The sequence below is a fragment of the Sinocyclocheilus grahami genome, unplaced genomic scaffold (assembly GCF_001515645.1).
Source record: "Sinocyclocheilus grahami isolate Dianchi unplaced genomic scaffold, SAMN03320097.WGS_v1.1 scaffold57.1, whole genome shotgun sequence".
Classification (NCBI taxonomy): domain Eukaryota; kingdom Metazoa; phylum Chordata; class Actinopteri; order Cypriniformes; family Cyprinidae; genus Sinocyclocheilus; species Sinocyclocheilus grahami.
This window is the reverse complement of record NW_015505236.1, coordinates 3,563,845-3,580,638: the sequence shown is the minus strand read 5'-3', so window position 1 is coordinate 3,580,638 and position 16,794 is coordinate 3,563,845. Positions and strand designations below refer to the sequence as shown.

At 37.4% G+C, this 16,794-nt stretch overlaps 1 protein-coding gene across 1 annotated transcript in view; it reads left to right on the top strand.

The window, feature by feature from the left end:
- Positions 1–15,086, top strand: part of LOC107584167 (carboxy-terminal domain RNA polymerase II polypeptide A small phosphatase 1-like) — a 36,404-nt gene extending 21,318 nt beyond the window's left edge. Inside the window, exons 2-7 of the mRNA XM_016270670.1 lie at positions 771–925; positions 7,974–8,075; positions 10,548–10,604; positions 12,397–12,489; positions 14,265–14,450; positions 14,623–15,086. Of these exons, the coding sequence (XP_016126156.1) occupies positions 771–925; positions 7,974–8,075; positions 10,548–10,604; positions 12,397–12,489; positions 14,265–14,450; positions 14,623–14,751 (722 nt within the window). The 3' untranslated portion in view covers positions 14,752–15,086. The remainder of the gene's footprint in view (positions 1–770; positions 926–7,973; positions 8,076–10,547; positions 10,605–12,396; positions 12,490–14,264; positions 14,451–14,622) is intronic.
- Positions 15,087–16,794: the final 1,708 nt, after the last annotated feature.

The window sequence follows — 16,794 nt, the reverse complement described above, 5'->3', positions numbered from 1 at the left end:
TTTAAAATTATTATTCACTTGGTCGGGCAGAACCCTATTGCAACCCTCTATGAAAAATAATGGGCTATTGAAAATTAAAATTAAGTAAATTGCGAGATTACTTGAGGAATTCTTAGCAGAGATGCAAAGAACAATCAATTTGTGCTATTTAATAGTGTTTTTAGTGGTTGACTAGTTAGTGCAGAACAAGTATGCAAAATTGCTGTTTGACATGTCTTTTTTCCCCCTCAAACTGTGTCCGACTCAAAAGCATTGTTGTTGTATGTCGTATGCTGAAGCTCAGATTCTGGAGTAAGTTTTGGGGAGCTCATGGGTGTGACAGACATGCGTTTCCAATTAATAAAAGCTCCACTCCACCCTTTCTGAAATCGATAGACATTGTTTCATCCTAAAAAAGAAGAAAACGAAGTTACGCAAAGGCTTTCACTGAAAGATTTTACAACACTGTAAGAACACTGCTTGTTTTAATCAATATCTCAAAATGTGACTTAGACCTGCTTTGGATTTGGTCTTAATTTAAGGTACAGTATATAATTACTAAAATGTTTTTGCAACGTTTTGGCAAGTTTTTGTATCCATTTTTTAAATTCTAATGTTTGCACTCATCTGTATATTTGTATTATGGATCATTTATACATGCTTATGAATACAGTTATCTCATAACAAGCGTAAGCTGTCGGAACTAGCCGAGTGTATCATGTATGCAAAGATATATGACGGTGAACAGCAGGGTAGCTGTTGGTGTGATATGATTGCTTCTCGTTTCCCAGGTGCCCCTCCACATGCTGCATCCTCATCGAAGAAACCCCGCAGTCGTGGCATTTTCCACAGTCTCTTCTGCTGCCTTTGTCATGACGAAACGGATCACGTGCCTGTCAATAACAACGCCCCGCTGCTGGTGGAAGAGAATGGAACCATCTCAAAAGTAAGAGTTATTTCAGTTTTGGTAACTTCTTATTTTGACGTCCCGCTGCCTCCCTGCCCTGTACTCTCTAGAGTTTTCTGAATACTGGCCAGCTTGTGGTTAACACGACGTAGAGCCACATGATCAACTGTGATAGTGAGGAAACCAAAACCTCAAGTTAGGTTTTTGCCAAATTCTTTTCCTGTTTACGAGTTGAATATACCATGATGAGAATTAATCTCATTTGCATTCGTGTAGAGACCCTAAATTACTCTAAATTAATGTTATTAATTTATTTAGCAAAAAGAAAAGCTATCTGTTCTCATAATTCCCAACTAATTGCAAGCCGATATGAAGATATGTCAGAAATTTTGCCACTCATAATTCCATTGAACTAATTATTCAGGGGAAAAAAGCATGGCTGTGAACAACTACAAGTAGATCGGGTGTCAAGACGCTGTAGGTGTTGGATTCAGATTTATGCCTTACTTCAGCTTTTTATAGTGATTTGATACACCAGGAGTTATTTGTCACGTCTCTAAAGCACCAAAATAAATGGGTAGGTGTCCTGAAGGCGGGCTGAGTGCAGGGTTCAGTGGAGTCTCAACCCCTCTGTCATGTCAACGTGCACATTGCTACTGGTGTCTCAGGCAGGCTGTGGGCTCAACGAATCCCTTCAGCCTTGCGCGCCTTCTCTGCAAACGCAGATCTCTGACTCTCCTTGCAGGCTCTCTGGAGAAAGCAAACCTATGGGAGAATGTTTGGAGTGTTTCCCTTCTTCTGACCTTTGCCAGTGTTTTGGAGAACGGATGTCTTTTGTCGAAAGCAACATTACTAAATACTTGGAATCCTCTGCCTTTTTTAAAAGCGAGCACTCCAAAGTAAACATGCCCGCTGAACTATGCTTTGGCCATTCTGAGGTCTCTGGACAAGGAGATCCTAAAAAGGAAAACCAGTCTTTGGAACGTGCTGCAGAATTGTGCACAGAACAAGAAGCACTTATTGAATCCACTGCACACCAAAACACCATCAGGGTGAAAGAGGCTGATGGGCTTTGCTTTGAAAATGGTCAAATCAGTGGTGAATTTTCATATCGGTCTTGTTCATCTGGATACAGCTCTTTGTTGGACAGCTGCTCTGAGCACAGTGAGTGTTTTGAAATAAGCAGTTCTTCAGTTGACTTGGTTGAAATAAGCCAAAATGAACTTAGCATTGCATTTGAGCGAAGTGATCAAAGTGAGATTTCTGAACATGATGCCGAACAGTTAACTTTATCTGAGATGAGCCTAGATGATTGTGAGTCTTTTCAACAAGATGATGCAGAACAGATAATTTTAACTGAGATGAGACTAGGTAGTTGTGACTCTTTTAAGCAACATGATGCAGTACAGTTAAACTCATCGGAGATCAGCTCAGACCTTTGTGAGTTTATTCTGCAAGATGATGCAGAACCGGTAGAGTTTAGCCCAGACTGTTTTCACCATGATAATGTGGAAGAAGTCATTTTGTCCGAGATGAGCCTAGATGATTGTGAATCTTTACCACAAGATTATGCAGAACTAGTAACGGAGGGAGATCTTTGTGATTCCTTTCCACAAGTTGATGTTGAGTCCTCACAATTAGATCCTTCAGATCATGAAATGCTTTCTGAATGTGATGGAGAATATCAGGAACAGTACAGCAAGTGTGAAAACAGCAGTCCTGAAGACAGTATATCTGATCAAAACGGTGTAGTTGAACTAGATTCCGAAGACTGCGAGACATCTAAACCATCTGAACCTAACAATCAAAACAAGCTTGATAAATACCATGCCACACATTTTGAATCCCCTGAACTGTGTCAGGACTCTAAAGAAAGTAAGCCATCTGACCACTGTGTGTCCCTTGAGCACACACAGCTTACTGGGCAAATGGACACCACTGATGACAGAGTTCTGCTAAACAGCCTAGATGATTGCTCTTGTTCGTCTGAGACCTTTGATTGTAGTTGGACCTTTGACTCCCCAACTGAAAGGCATCAAGACTGTAACCGACTCTCTGAGCACAGCAAATCCTCTGTATGTTTTAAGGTTTTAGAGCAATGCACAAGCTGTGGAACATACTTTGAGAAATGTTATGTGCGTGAACAATGCACTCCCGCTGTGCCTACTGACCATTCTGAGGGCCCACATCAAAGCAGACTTGCAGAAGAATGCCCTGAGTCTTCAAGAACACACAGCTCTGTCTTTCACATCACTGAAGTAACCAAAGAAAATTTGCCTAATCATAGCAGCAGAACTGAGGTTAGGAAACCATCTCAGTCCGATGCCATGTTTTCTGGATCAATGGAAACCTTTGAGGCTCTGTGGCTTTCTCAGTTTCTTACTGATCTTTTGAGGCATAATAATAAGGAGACTTCAAGTCTTGCTGCTGAAATCAGTGAGTCAAATGGAGAGGTAGAAACCTCTGAAGTCGTAGATTGCAAGCAAGAAGTTCAAGCTTTGGATATCTGTAGGAAGCTCTGTAGAAAATGTGATGAGTTGGAGAATGGGAAATGTTGTAATGATGAAACTCCTCAATCTTTTCAACTTGCTGATGATGAGGAGGTAAAGTTTGAACACCACTTGAATGTGGACATCTCCCTGGATGCAGTGACCACTGCAGCAGGTTCTTCAGATGAATCAAGCGAGGAGGAGTACGGTGACTGCATGGATGGTAAAAGTCAAGGTAGCTCTGAAACGGAATCATTCAAAAGTTTTGTTGAGTTGGAATCGTTTGAAATCTTCTCAGATCAACCATGTGATACGCAAAATCTAACGAAGGATGATGAGTCCTTGATTCAAATTCTACAGCCAGATGAGTACCCTGATGAAGGTAAGGATAAGAACTTCGGTATGTATACACAGGAAAAGTTAGGTGCTTGTGAAGAAGCATGTGAGATTGATTCTGAGCGACAAGAGACAGGAAAGGAAAGCAGTAAAACGTATGCTGAAGTTGTAGCTGTTGGACTTGACTTGGATCAGATCCACGAATGTGCCAAACCAGATGAGGTCCATGAACCTGAAGATTATGGGCCTGGTTTTATGGATGAATGCTTCTTGTTGTATTCTGAGGGCAGGTATGATGAACTTTGTCACAAAAATGGAGAGGTCATTGAACCCCATGTTGAGATGGATGTGCAAGTGTCCTGTGTTGCAACTGTTGAAGCTTATGGACTTGAAGAAGTGGTTGAAAATGATTTTGACAGTGTATCTGATGATTCAGGATTGTGTGCTGTGAAGGACACATTTCAAGGAGCTGATACTTCAGAATCTCCTGTTGAAGAAAGTACATTGTTGGAAACTGAGGTCAGTCAGGATTTAACTGAAAATTACACTTCTGAGAACACGGAAAGTGTACAAGATCTCAGTTCTGTGGTTGAAATCGATGAAATCAAGGAGACACACTCTGACTTTGATGAAACTGAGGGGGCTCATGGACCTTGTTGTGGAGAGATTGAAACTACTGAAGATGAAGAAACAAACCTTTTTGACTTTGAGGATGCTGTGGGATGTTCTGAGGAACGTGACGATGGTAAAGAGACCCCAACTGCTGATCAGCTGGTCTCTTGTGCCTTTGGGGAGCAGTCAAACACAGAGACTGGCACTCTTTGGGTATCAGATGGTCAGCAAGAGGCCAACACCGAGCCAAAAGACCCCTCTGGGCTTCTTGATCCTCCTGGAACAGATGGTCTGTCTGAGCAGCACCAGAAAAATTTAAAATTAGAGGAACTTATACATCAAGTTGCAAGAAGTGAAGCATCTGAACAAGACATGTTTTTTAAGTCCGACCAAAAAAACTGTGAACAGAGTCATTCTTATGAGGAGAGTGATGTATCTGAAGATGAAGAGTACCCAGAGGACTGTGATTGTGAATTCTGTCTTCCGCCCATAGATCAGGTACCTTTTTCTTAGGGGAGACACTTGCTAATTGAGTTTAGAAAAGTCTGTATGCATGAATTTGATCGTTCAATGTCAAAACATTTTGCTTGTAAAAGAATGCAATTAGTCTGTTCTGTTTTGAGTTGCCAGACATTCTTGCCATCTCTGTTTTTGTTTCGGATTTTAATTAGTATGAAGTCAGTAGCAACAGAACTAAAATAAGACGCCATGCTGGGTTCTGATTCCGTGTCATATGTTCTGTTATTTAAATCAGAGTCAACTTAGTAATGAATCCGGAAGCGCATGCAGGTCTTGAGATGTTCATTCTGTAAGCGTAGGACAGAGTCAATTTCAGACTGTGTGTGCACTTGTGTACTTTTCGATAAAAAATTGGTTGGCCAGCAGCTTTGATATCCCACCCAAGCTGCAGCCAGTCACTTGATCTTCCTCTGCTTATGGAATGCTAGTGCTAAAAGAGCTACCTTATGCCCCCTTATGAATACTCATATCTATAACTAATACACCGTTTGGGTTGGGCTCTATGACCAAAGTCTTATCATGGTGTATTTGCATAATGTTAATTGTGCACTACTGAACAAAAGTTTGAAGTCAGTAAAAAAAATGAAATGAAAAAAATGAGCAAGAGATTTCTTTAAAAAAAAATATGCTGACCCCAAACTTTTGAATGGTAGTGTATATATTAGTCTTATTTTTTAATAATTTTTTAAATAATTTATATATTTTGTTTCTTGAAGTTCAATGGAAAAAACATTTGAATAAAAAAAAAAGTGAAATCACTTTGCTCAACCGATACATAGGGTGCTTAGATCAGTAAAAATCATAATTACTTAAAATGAAAAAAAAAAGCAGGATCCGCACTCTTGTAAAACTAATCAATGTTTTTTTTAGATTTTTATTTCACAAAAAGCACAAATAGATCACCAGGATCATCAAATGTTTAGTTTTTTAAAAATATATTTTACCATTTGGTAATGACTTTTTTAATATTCCAGTGAATTAAATATATTATAAACATGTTTTTCTATTTAATTTTTATGTATTTTTTGGAACAAATAATGAAAGTGTGACAGGCTAATACCTGGGTTAAAACAAAAAACTCAAACAGTTAAAGCTGCAGTCCGTAACTTTTTTGTTCAAAATTTATATAATAAGCGAGTACACCATGAATCCATTTTCCAAACTGTGTTTTTGGCTTGTCCTGAATCACTACAGTACACCTATAATAAGTGTTTATATTCGGACTATTTAGACTGGTTCCGGTAGGTAGCGCTGCGGAGTAGCCCAGTACCTGTGTGATTCACCATAGACATAAACAGAGAGAAGTAGCTCCGGCTACAGTGTTCTTCTGCAAGACGCACGCAGTTCTGTTTATTAACCGCTAGAGCACCAAAAGTTACGGACTGCAGCTTTAAACTAGTATTATAAAACAGATATTTCTTTTAAATTTTCTTTAAATTGTGGACACATCATGCTTAGTGTTTTGCATTTTTCCATGTGACTTTATACCTCTCACAATTTTACACAGGACTTAATAGCTCTAAATAATGTGAAGCAACCTTGTCCCTCAATAGATACTCAGGCAAACATATAGAATTTCAAATAAAATCTTTACCAGTTGATGCATTTTACTGTCCATCATACACTACATATGGTCACACCAGTTAGCCCTACACAGGGCTCGCAAAATTTCAAAATCCCTGGTAGCCCATCGGGCAGGCATTCTTCAGATTTTGGTAGCCCAAAAATTAATTAAACTAGCCCGAATACAAGATATTGTATTTTTTCTTCAAATAACAAGTCAAGAGAGTAGGGGTGCAATGGATCACAAATCTCACGGTTCGGATTATATTACATTATCATATCACATTTTGAGTCACAGATCGGATCATTTTTCAGATGAGCAAAAAAAATATGGTTCTTTATTATTTAAGTAACACTTATTATTTAAAGAACAATTTACTACTTCAATACCACAGCAAAAACTAGTAGCATATAGGGATGTTCACTCAACTCACGATGTGCTATGATTCACGATACTGATTTCACAATACCATTTTCTCACAATTTCTTTAACAAAATGAGATTTAAGACAGATTTTAAAAAAGGTGTCCTTTTGTTATTTCTCAGACCAAAAGGCTGCACATTACTTTGTGAAATTGAAAATGTCAAACAATATACTAACTTGAAATTTGAAAACAAATCCCAAATCAAATAAATACAAACAAAATAATTTTCTCCATGCAAGTAAACTAAGGTTTTGCCTGTGTATTTTAATCACGATCCAAACAAAGATGCTTATTTAGATTTGTAAATTTTTTTTTAATTTGAAACAAAAACAAAATGGTCTGACTTTAGCTTTGTGATACTACTTAAAAAAAAAAACTGAACGAAACAAAAACAGCAGACGGGTATTTATAGGCTGCTGCCCCTTTAAGACCGAATGCAAGAATCCAATATAATGATGCCCATGCGATTTCTTTCTCCACTGTTTATGTTCATTTAAGACATGAAAATACTTGCCGAGATAGTTATTTTGCGATAATTTTGCGTGTATGTGTCCGTTCAAGCGAAAGAGGAATCAATTCTGTGTTCGTGCTCTGCCTGAAACGCCACTTTGTATGTGCGCGCTTTGAGCGTGTATGCATGAGCACCGAACTGAATTCTTCATGCGCATGAATGGTTTAAAACGCCTGAATGTTTAAATTGGTAAGACTTAGAAACACATGTAAATGATAAACTATAATCCGTCTCACCCCTACAAGCGAGTCAACAATGCGAATCAAGGAAGGGATTTTATATCACTATTCAAGATAGCCCGTCGGGCATGGCAGTGATACATTTTGGTAGCCCAACTGGAAAACGCAATAGCCCCGGGATGTCGGGCTAGCGATTTTGCGAGCCCTGCTACATATTTTATTCATAAAACTAGGGTTCGTGTCTACTAACAGACTAAGATACACATAATATAAGATGCAAAAATACAAAACATAAATTGTTTTGTATAGCTGACATGCAATTTCAGTCTTTATTTGTATGATAATGTCTGTGACATAAGAAGCTATACTGTATTTTTTTTACTGTAAAATAGCTTGTTGTTGTAAATGCCAACTTCTACTTATTTACCAGTGTCCTTGAAATGTTTATTACAGGTCCCAGCCAAACCACTTCTTCCACAGATAAAGTCTAAAGATGTAGGGAAGATCTGTGTAGTCATTGATCTGGATGAAACACTAGTCCACAGTTCATTCAAGGTAAGTCAATGTGTTGAGCCCTGTTTTTCCATCACTTTATTACTGGCGGCGGGTGTGAATAAACTATATGTCACGTGCTGTTGGTAGCCCAACTAATCATATCATGGATATGGGATACACTTGACTCAAGTGTTATAGATAGATATTTAACACCATTGCATGCATTCACATCACAAACTTTAAAGCTGAAGTGTCATTTATCTGATGTTCTCCTGTTCAGGTTTGAAGGGATAGTTCACCTAAAAAGGAAAATTCTGTCATTGACTCACTCACCGTCATGTTGTTCCAAACCTGTAAGACTTGCTTTCTTCTGCAGTACTCAAAAGAAATATTTAGAAGAATGTTTCAGTGTTTCTTGTCTATACAATGATAGTCAGTTGGGTCCAGTGTTGGTTTGCTTTGGACAGTGTTGGGCAAGTTACTCTGAAAATGTAATTTAAATTACTGATTACTCCTTTTAAAAGTAATCACGTTACTGTTCCGATTACTTTATTTCAAAAGTAATTAGTTACATTACTAGTTACGTTAAATTTTTCTCCATGAAATTCATGAAATCCCAGCATACACGCTCCCGATAAGTATTTGTTATTAAAGCATCAACATTCACAGAACACTTGTTATTTTTAACTAAATCAAGCGGCTGCTGCGTGCATGGTTTAGCATGGCAGAATGCCAGCAAAGAGCACTGCATTTATAATCTCTAAAAGACATCTCAGTTCATCGCAATCTCACAAATCTCTGTTATAACAATAAATATATGCATAATGAATCGTTCATAATGTCTACAATTCGTGTGTTATAATTAGAGGATTCGTGAGCACGCACATTTCAGCACTGCATTGCTCAACGCTGCAAACACGTGTTATAGCCTAAATAGAAACTCTGCATAGGCTTGCACCTGTTAATCGTTTATATTTTATATTAGTTCATGTTGCTTTTGTGCAATAGATGAATAACAATTTATTTGTTTTAGATATTTTATGTTTAGATATTTCTATTTTGCGGGAGTCCCGTGAATAATTTTACTCTCCCGCATCCCGCACACACACGAGTCTCTGCACTCATCTATCAAGTCTTGTCCCGCGCTGCACTCTGTTGCGTCGGGTCTCGCGGGAGAGCAGGTCTCTAATCCACTGGCACTTGACTCGACAGTGCGTGTGCTACATCCTTTTTAAAATCTAGATTAGAAATCACTGCATTCTGCCAGCAATTAGCTGACCTCGGCTTGTAACTATACTCTAATTACTATTTTGAAAATTATAACACGTTAAATTACTCAGTTACTAAAAACGTAATCAAATTACAGTAACGCGTTACTAAGTAATGCATTACTGCCCAACACTGGCTTTGGACACCACCAACTTTGATTATATGGACAAAAACAGTTGAAACATTGCTTAAAATATTACTGCAAAAGACAGCAAGTCTTTCTGTTTGCCCAACCAATGGCAGATGGTGGGAGGGTTTAGGAAACATTTGTAGAAATACAATACAATACTTTGTTTTTGAAATACTAATTGTTGACAGTGGTGCAGAATGTTTTGCTGATTGGAGGAAAGCATCAAGTTGACTAGAGAAAGTGCAGTATGCTTCTTTTGGTTAAATGATTCTGTCTAATTGTGCCTTTACTGTTTGTTTTTACACACACGCATGCACTTTTCCGGAGAAATGCGGCATTCCCTGATTTGACTCTTTATGGAAGAATTTTTTTCTCCTGCTGAATGACATCATAAATGTGCTATGTGCACAATTTGGGAAAGCCAGGAAAAAAGGAATGTTTTCCTCTCGGGAGTGTCAGCAGCGACACTGTTCTAATGACTTTGGCTACTTGCAATCAGAAAGTGAACTTTAAGTATATTGAGTTGATTAAATATAAGCGGTTTGTTTAAAAGTAGCTAATCCAAAAATATAAATTCTGTCATTATTTATTTTCACCTCATGTTTTAAATCTACACGTTGTTATTGTTTTACTTGCTGTGGAACACAAAAGGAGAATTACACTTTGTACCGAGCAACAGTTCGGAGTAACCACAAACTCCAAAAGGACCAAAAAAAAAAACGACACCAGAACACATCAGTCTGATATTTATTTATTTATGACTTCTTGTCATGGTTTTAAAAGACAGAGAATGTACTGCAAAGTCATATGGCAACTTTTTTCCATGTTTGGGGTGAACTTTTCCTTTCTAAGTCAGAAGTAAAACAAGTGTTATCTTTTAGCACAAGACAGCATGATGTTACTTCATGCCACATCTGTGAATGTAGGTCACGCTGTCCTGACATCTCTATAACACGTAAACGTGATTATCTAACATTTGAGATTGAGTTTCTAGGCCTATCTAAAGCCTGCTGGGTCTTTCATGTTCACTAACATCTTGTCAGTCATTGATCCAGTCACCTGCAATATAGATTTAACATATGTTCTTTTGCCTGCAACAGTTCAGTTTTATTGTTTTTTTTTTCTCTTCCCAGCCGGTAAACAATGCTGACTTTATCATTCCAGTGGAAATTGATGGAACAGTACATCAGGTGAGCATAACATGTTCTCATACAAGGGTGTTCATAAATAATTAAGGAGTTAAAAGTCAGGCTGTGAAATTAAATTGTTAGCTGAGATTATGATAACTGCTGTTTCAATAATGAAAGATGCCCATTTTGATGCCAATATCCTGGAAATATGACATCCTGAAGAACCTTTTCTTGAAAACAAGAAAAAGTGTGTGTATATACATGTTCTCATACAAGGGTGTTCATAAATAATTAAGGAGTTAAAAGTCAGGCTGTGAAATTAAATTGTTAGCTGAGATTGATAACTGCTGTTTCAATAATGAAAGATGCCCATTTTGATGCCAATATCCTGGAAATATGACATCCTGAAGAACCTTTTCTTGAAAACAAGAAAAAGTGTGTGTATATTTTTTTAATAATTTGGTCTTATATTCTTACTGTACTGAAGCCAAAGTAAACCACAATATTATCTGGAAAATATAAATGTAAACTTATAGAGGTAATGTTAGATGTATAGACCTGAAAAAAAAAAAGCATTTCAATTCAGATTTGTTAGCAGTTTTACAGATAACTTTCCAGTCCCAAAAATACTACTTTTGCTTTCCTCAAATTTTCCACAGACCCCCTAGAACCCTTTTGCTGACTCCTTGGTGTTCCCAGACTCCAGGTTGAAAGCCCTGAATTACAGTGTTCAATCAAAATAATGTATTTACATGTTTTGGCAATGGATGAGAATTGCAGCCAATCATAGCCCATTATACGCATGAATGCAGTGGTGACTCATAAGGTTTTAAATAAGTCTATAGGCCTGTCATTACTCATCCTAATTGGATGAACGTTTTATGTTTCACTTCTGTTCTCAGTGTGTGAAACTGTGATAATCTGCTGTAACAGCTTTGTTGATTATAATGTGAGCATTGTCATGTTTTCCTTTTACTTGCTTCCTGCATACATACATTAAAAATGGCGTGCAGTTGTCCCACACAGAATAAGTATTTATTTTAATGTAATTTCTGTTCATTAGAACAGAACAATTGTGATATAATATCAAGAAAAATAATTGGCATTCAAGCTTCTTTAATCATGCAGTCCAAGTTAACCTGTGACCTCTATTTGTCTGTCTACTGTTGCACAGTGCTGAACAACACAAACTTTTTCTCTTGTTTACGTATTGCCATTTAAGTTGGGTGTGCTACCTGACAGTATCGTTGCCATCGCCGCTGATGGGGGAGAGCAGCAGGTGGCTATTTCTGGGTCCTGACGAAATGGAGAAACCCTGGCTGGCTTCTGAGAAGTCACTGGCCATCGATCTCTCCACAGAGTGTGTCTATTGCTCTCTCGGGCTATGACAGTACGGTGCCTTGGCCCTTTAAAGGCCAACAGTCCCAATTACACCATGAGACTGAAGACTGAAGACAGATAAGGCTTTGGCCTGTTTCAAGTAATCCAGGATAGGCTTGTAATGTCAGGAAAGCCTATTCGGGATGACTTGGTTCAGGAATGAGACCACCAGCTTCATAAACGAGCTTGGCTGACCTAGTTGTTGGAGTAAAACAACCCGTTTTATTGCTTCTTATAAAACGGGGTTTATCGTTCTACGATCACATAAAACTAATCGTTATATGAAACATCATATCAAAATGCAGGCTAATATAAATCTTATTTATTTAGTAATATATCATCATGAATGTGACCTGTTTTAGCACCAGTTTTTTGGCATATGCTGGGTTTCTGAAATAGTTACTGAATTGAATCCATTGCAGTAATGACTCATATTTGAACTGTTTTTCCTCTGTCTACCTTCTGAATGTAGGTGTATGTGTTGAAGAGACCTCATGTTGACGAGTTTCTCAAACGGATGGGTGAACTGTTCGAGTGTGTGTTATTCACTGCAAGCTTAGCCAAGGTAAGAAATGCAAAAGGATTTTGCACTATGCAAGGTATTAAGCAATAAGTTTATTAATAAATAGGATTTAACATTACTTACTGTATGTATCAGATTTATAGATGGTTACAGGGTTCCCACAGCTGTGGAAAACATTTAAGTATTTTAAAATGGTTGTTTTCAGACCTGCAAATTATTATTATTTTTTTCTCTTGGTGAGCTTAATACATTGATTTGGGAGCAACAGTGTGCGCCTTTAGTGCACGTTTTCCTGTTTATTATTTATTTACTTTTTTTTTAATACTAATCCTCATTTTCATCTATCATCGCTCTCTCTGTCTCTCTCTCTCTCGCTCTCTCTCTCTCTCTCTCTCTCTCTCTCTCTATCTATCTATCTATATATATATATATATATAAGGAATAAGGATTATTTGGGAGCAACAGTATGCCGACTTTGCTGCTATTTTATTGTATTTAGTCGTTCCAGTACTATATTACGGAGCTCCACACATGACATGCAAGAAAAAATTAGATCAGTGTTTCCCAACCGGGGTGCCGTCTGTCGGTAGCAGGGGTGCCGTGTAAAAAAATATTTTTTTTATATTTTTAAATTGCTAAAATGTTCAAAATGTTCATTTCTGATGTCGCCAATAATTAGAGATGCACCGAAATTCCGGCTGCCGAAAATTAGTTGACCGCTCAGGTTTCACTTTCACGTGGTGTGACGCTCTGCGTGTTATCTGCTCTATGCGTGTGTGTGCTCCGCTCAGTCGCTCATGGGTCATGTGAATGCTCCACTTTGCTGTTCCGATTCATGCTCATCGGAACAGCAAAGTGCACTCAAAAATTGAGCCGACAGGAAACATCGATGTAGTACAGTATTGTTTCTGTCTGCAATAGCCCTACTGTGTTGTAACATGGTGTGGTATATGAGCAACTCTGGTAACGCTGCCCTCTCATTAAATCTCTTAATAGCCCTACTGTTAGACCTACCTGAAAAACTAAAAAGCTATTTATTTAATTCGAAGGCCTGTCGTTATTTTTTATTTGTGCTATCATTATTCATTTCTTTTTTTGTTCTTATTTTATTACTGACTGCTTACTTGTCATTTTTTATTCAATTCAAATCTATCTTGCGCTACTGCAACAAAATTACCCCACTGTAAAATAAAAAATACACTTGAGTGAGCAAAAATTTGTGAGATAGCTAGTTATAATGGTAATTAAACAATGTTTACATATGAATAAAAGCCTACATGAAAATCTGTCATATAAATTGGTCTCTTCATTAGAAATTAGCCTACTGATTGGCACCATGGACAAAAAAAATTATAATATTAAAAATATCTGTGAGACATTATATTCTGCAATTCTTCCCTGCTGTACCGAATATCTATACTTTTCAAAGTATCATATCGAATTTAGAAATTCAAATATTGAGACAAAATTAATTTTGTAGGGTGCCACAAATTTGTTAAAATTTCCAAGGGTGCCGCGACTAAAAAAAAGGTTGGGAAACACTGGGCTAGATCATGTGCACGATTTACTATTTTGTTCCCTCTATTTATAAATTGTACTATATATATATATATATATATATATATATAATTGAGGATTATTTATAGAAATATTGTCTTCATCCAGTAATCACAAACAACTTAAGACTCATGTAATTTCATGGGTGTGGGAGTCCTATATTTTAGAAAGGTGTTCACAGGTTTTGTTCTTGATACTGGCACTTTTTTTGCCCCTCTGTCTAACCGTGTCTGTCACATTACCGACATTCTGTTTTCTAGTATGCTGATCCCGTCTCGGATCTGCTGGACAAGTGGGGAGCTTTCCGAAGCCGTCTTTTCCGGGAATCTTGTGTGTTCCACCGTGGAAATTACGTCAAGGACCTAAGCCGTCTAGGCAGGGATCTTAACAAAGTCATCATTGTGGACAACTCGCCAGCCTCCTACATCTTCCACCCAGACAATGCTGTACGTTACTGCCTTTCTTTGTTCTTTTGCACATATAACTGCTTTGGGTCTCATGATATATTATGCACAGTGCTTAGCCTGCTAAACCTTGTGTGAGTTTTTGTCAGTTGCTTGTCGCTTTGTCCGAGTATTCATATTAGTTTTAACAGACACTCTTCTCTGTTATGTTTAGGTACCTGTTGCCTCCTGGTTTGATGACATGTCTGACACAGAGCTGCTGGATCTCATCCCTTTCTTTGAGAGACTGAGTAAAGTGGATAATGTCTACACTGTGCTGAAGCAGCAGAGGACTACTAGCTAGCACAACACCAAGGGCAGCTGTCACTATGGGGCCAGGGAGGCCGCTGGGCTTGGAGCACCACACTGCTTCCCCTTAACAGGACCAGCCACTAGCTCAGTCCTCATCACCTACCCAGAATTCCATTCATTTGATGTTTGATAGAGAAAAAGAAGTTGAATGACAGAACTGTGAAGGACATCTTTAGCTATTACATGCATTCAATAAGAAGCTGATTGTTTTAACACTCAGTTGCGTGAATCTCAGGAAAGCAGGCAAGACCATATTTCACCCTGAAGTCAAATAATAGAAATAATTTTTTGCTTAAAGAAAATGAAAGAGATGCTTTTTTGCCTTTGTGACATTATTTTGACAATTAAGCACATTCCCTCCAATTTTTCTCATAATGCAAACATTCAAACGTCTATTTACTGTAATGTGTAAAAAAAAAAAATATTTAAATTGTATTTATATATTATGGTTGTATTTGTTGTACTGCCTTTAATTTATGCTCGTTTATACGAAACGTACTGTATTACAGTAATCTAATTGTGAATAATAATGAAAATTGAAAAAAAAAAAGCTAAAGCAAAATGTCCAGATGTATTATGGTATTAATGAGGGACAAATTGTTTAATTGTCATAAAATACATTTCACAATGCAAAAAAAAACAATCTTTGTTTTCTATATGCAAATATCATTTTATATTTATTTTTCTTTAGATTTTAGGGGGCAATGTGGCCTGGGCTTGTTTTTGTGCGATTCGCCCAAAAACGTGTTATTCCTTCTTTGCAACTCTTTCATTTTCATGGTTGAGGGAAGCCCTGTTAAAATGAAACAAGTTGATTGTCCTCTTTAGTTGGTGATTTGAGAAGATCAGCTTTTTAAGAAAATTACTTCCTCTTCTTGTACGTTTATATCTTGAGTTAAACTTCCCTCATTCCCTGTTTATTGAGTTTACTTCAAGATCTTCCTTCAAGTGAGGACAAAACCATGAATGGCAATCACATGGAATAATATGCTGTCTTTTTTATCTAGCCAACTTTATTGGAATCTAAAACAAGCTTTCATCATCCCTTTATTTGTCAAAAATCATGTTTTTTTCCTTCTCCTCCAATTTCTAAATCAGATATGAGAAAGACTCATGATGCAATCAGCCCACACTTTAAATTCAAGTTTCACAAAGCAACAGTTGTAAGAAGGGGAAATTGGCCCAGCACTTCGTCACACGGCCCGTTTTCACTCAGAAGGTTAAGCTAATGCACCTTTTGAATCATATACAGTATGCTTTATTTTGTCTAATGCGAGGTCATCCACCTTGGCCTTAAAATTACTGTAGCAAAAATTCATCAGACAATATCAAAGTGGTCTTATTTACAAAATCAGTTTGTCTGATACTGTATAGTTTTAAATTCATAACAGTATGCAATTTGTGTGTTTATATTAATCAAAACAAGTAAAGAATACTGGAATCAAACCTTGATTTGTCAGTGGAAGCAGATGTTCGAGTTGCAATGCCTTAACTCTCCATTAGATCACTAAGTTGTCAGGTGGTTTATTGAGAAAGTGATTTGGGCATTGGCGTAAGCATGCCATACTGTGGACTGGAGAGCCCCTGTTAATGTGCAGTTGACGTGCCGCCTTGTTAGTTGCCATTTAATATGGATGGTTTTCCTTTTGGGGATTGTATACTTGCTCAGAACTATCCCAGTTGATTGTTTTGCAAGTGCCAATATTGATGTTTCGAGACATAATGGTGATGTTCATGTGTCCGGGAGAGAGTTTAAAGGTGATATGGTTGTTAATACTGTTTTTTTTTTTTGTTGTCCATTTTTCAGTGTTTGACTTTTTAAATAGATTTGGTGATGGCGAAACATTTGCCATCTCTCTCTATATTTGTGATATTAATGAAAATAGTGCTGTGCCATGGAGAATTTCTTTTTGTTATTCATAAAAGTTTAAAGAGCAGCTTGAGTGATATTTGAATCTTAAAAAGCACAATAGATTTTTCTCTTTTGTACTTGAATCAAACCCTGTGTTATATTCTGGAATTATTTCCAATAGTA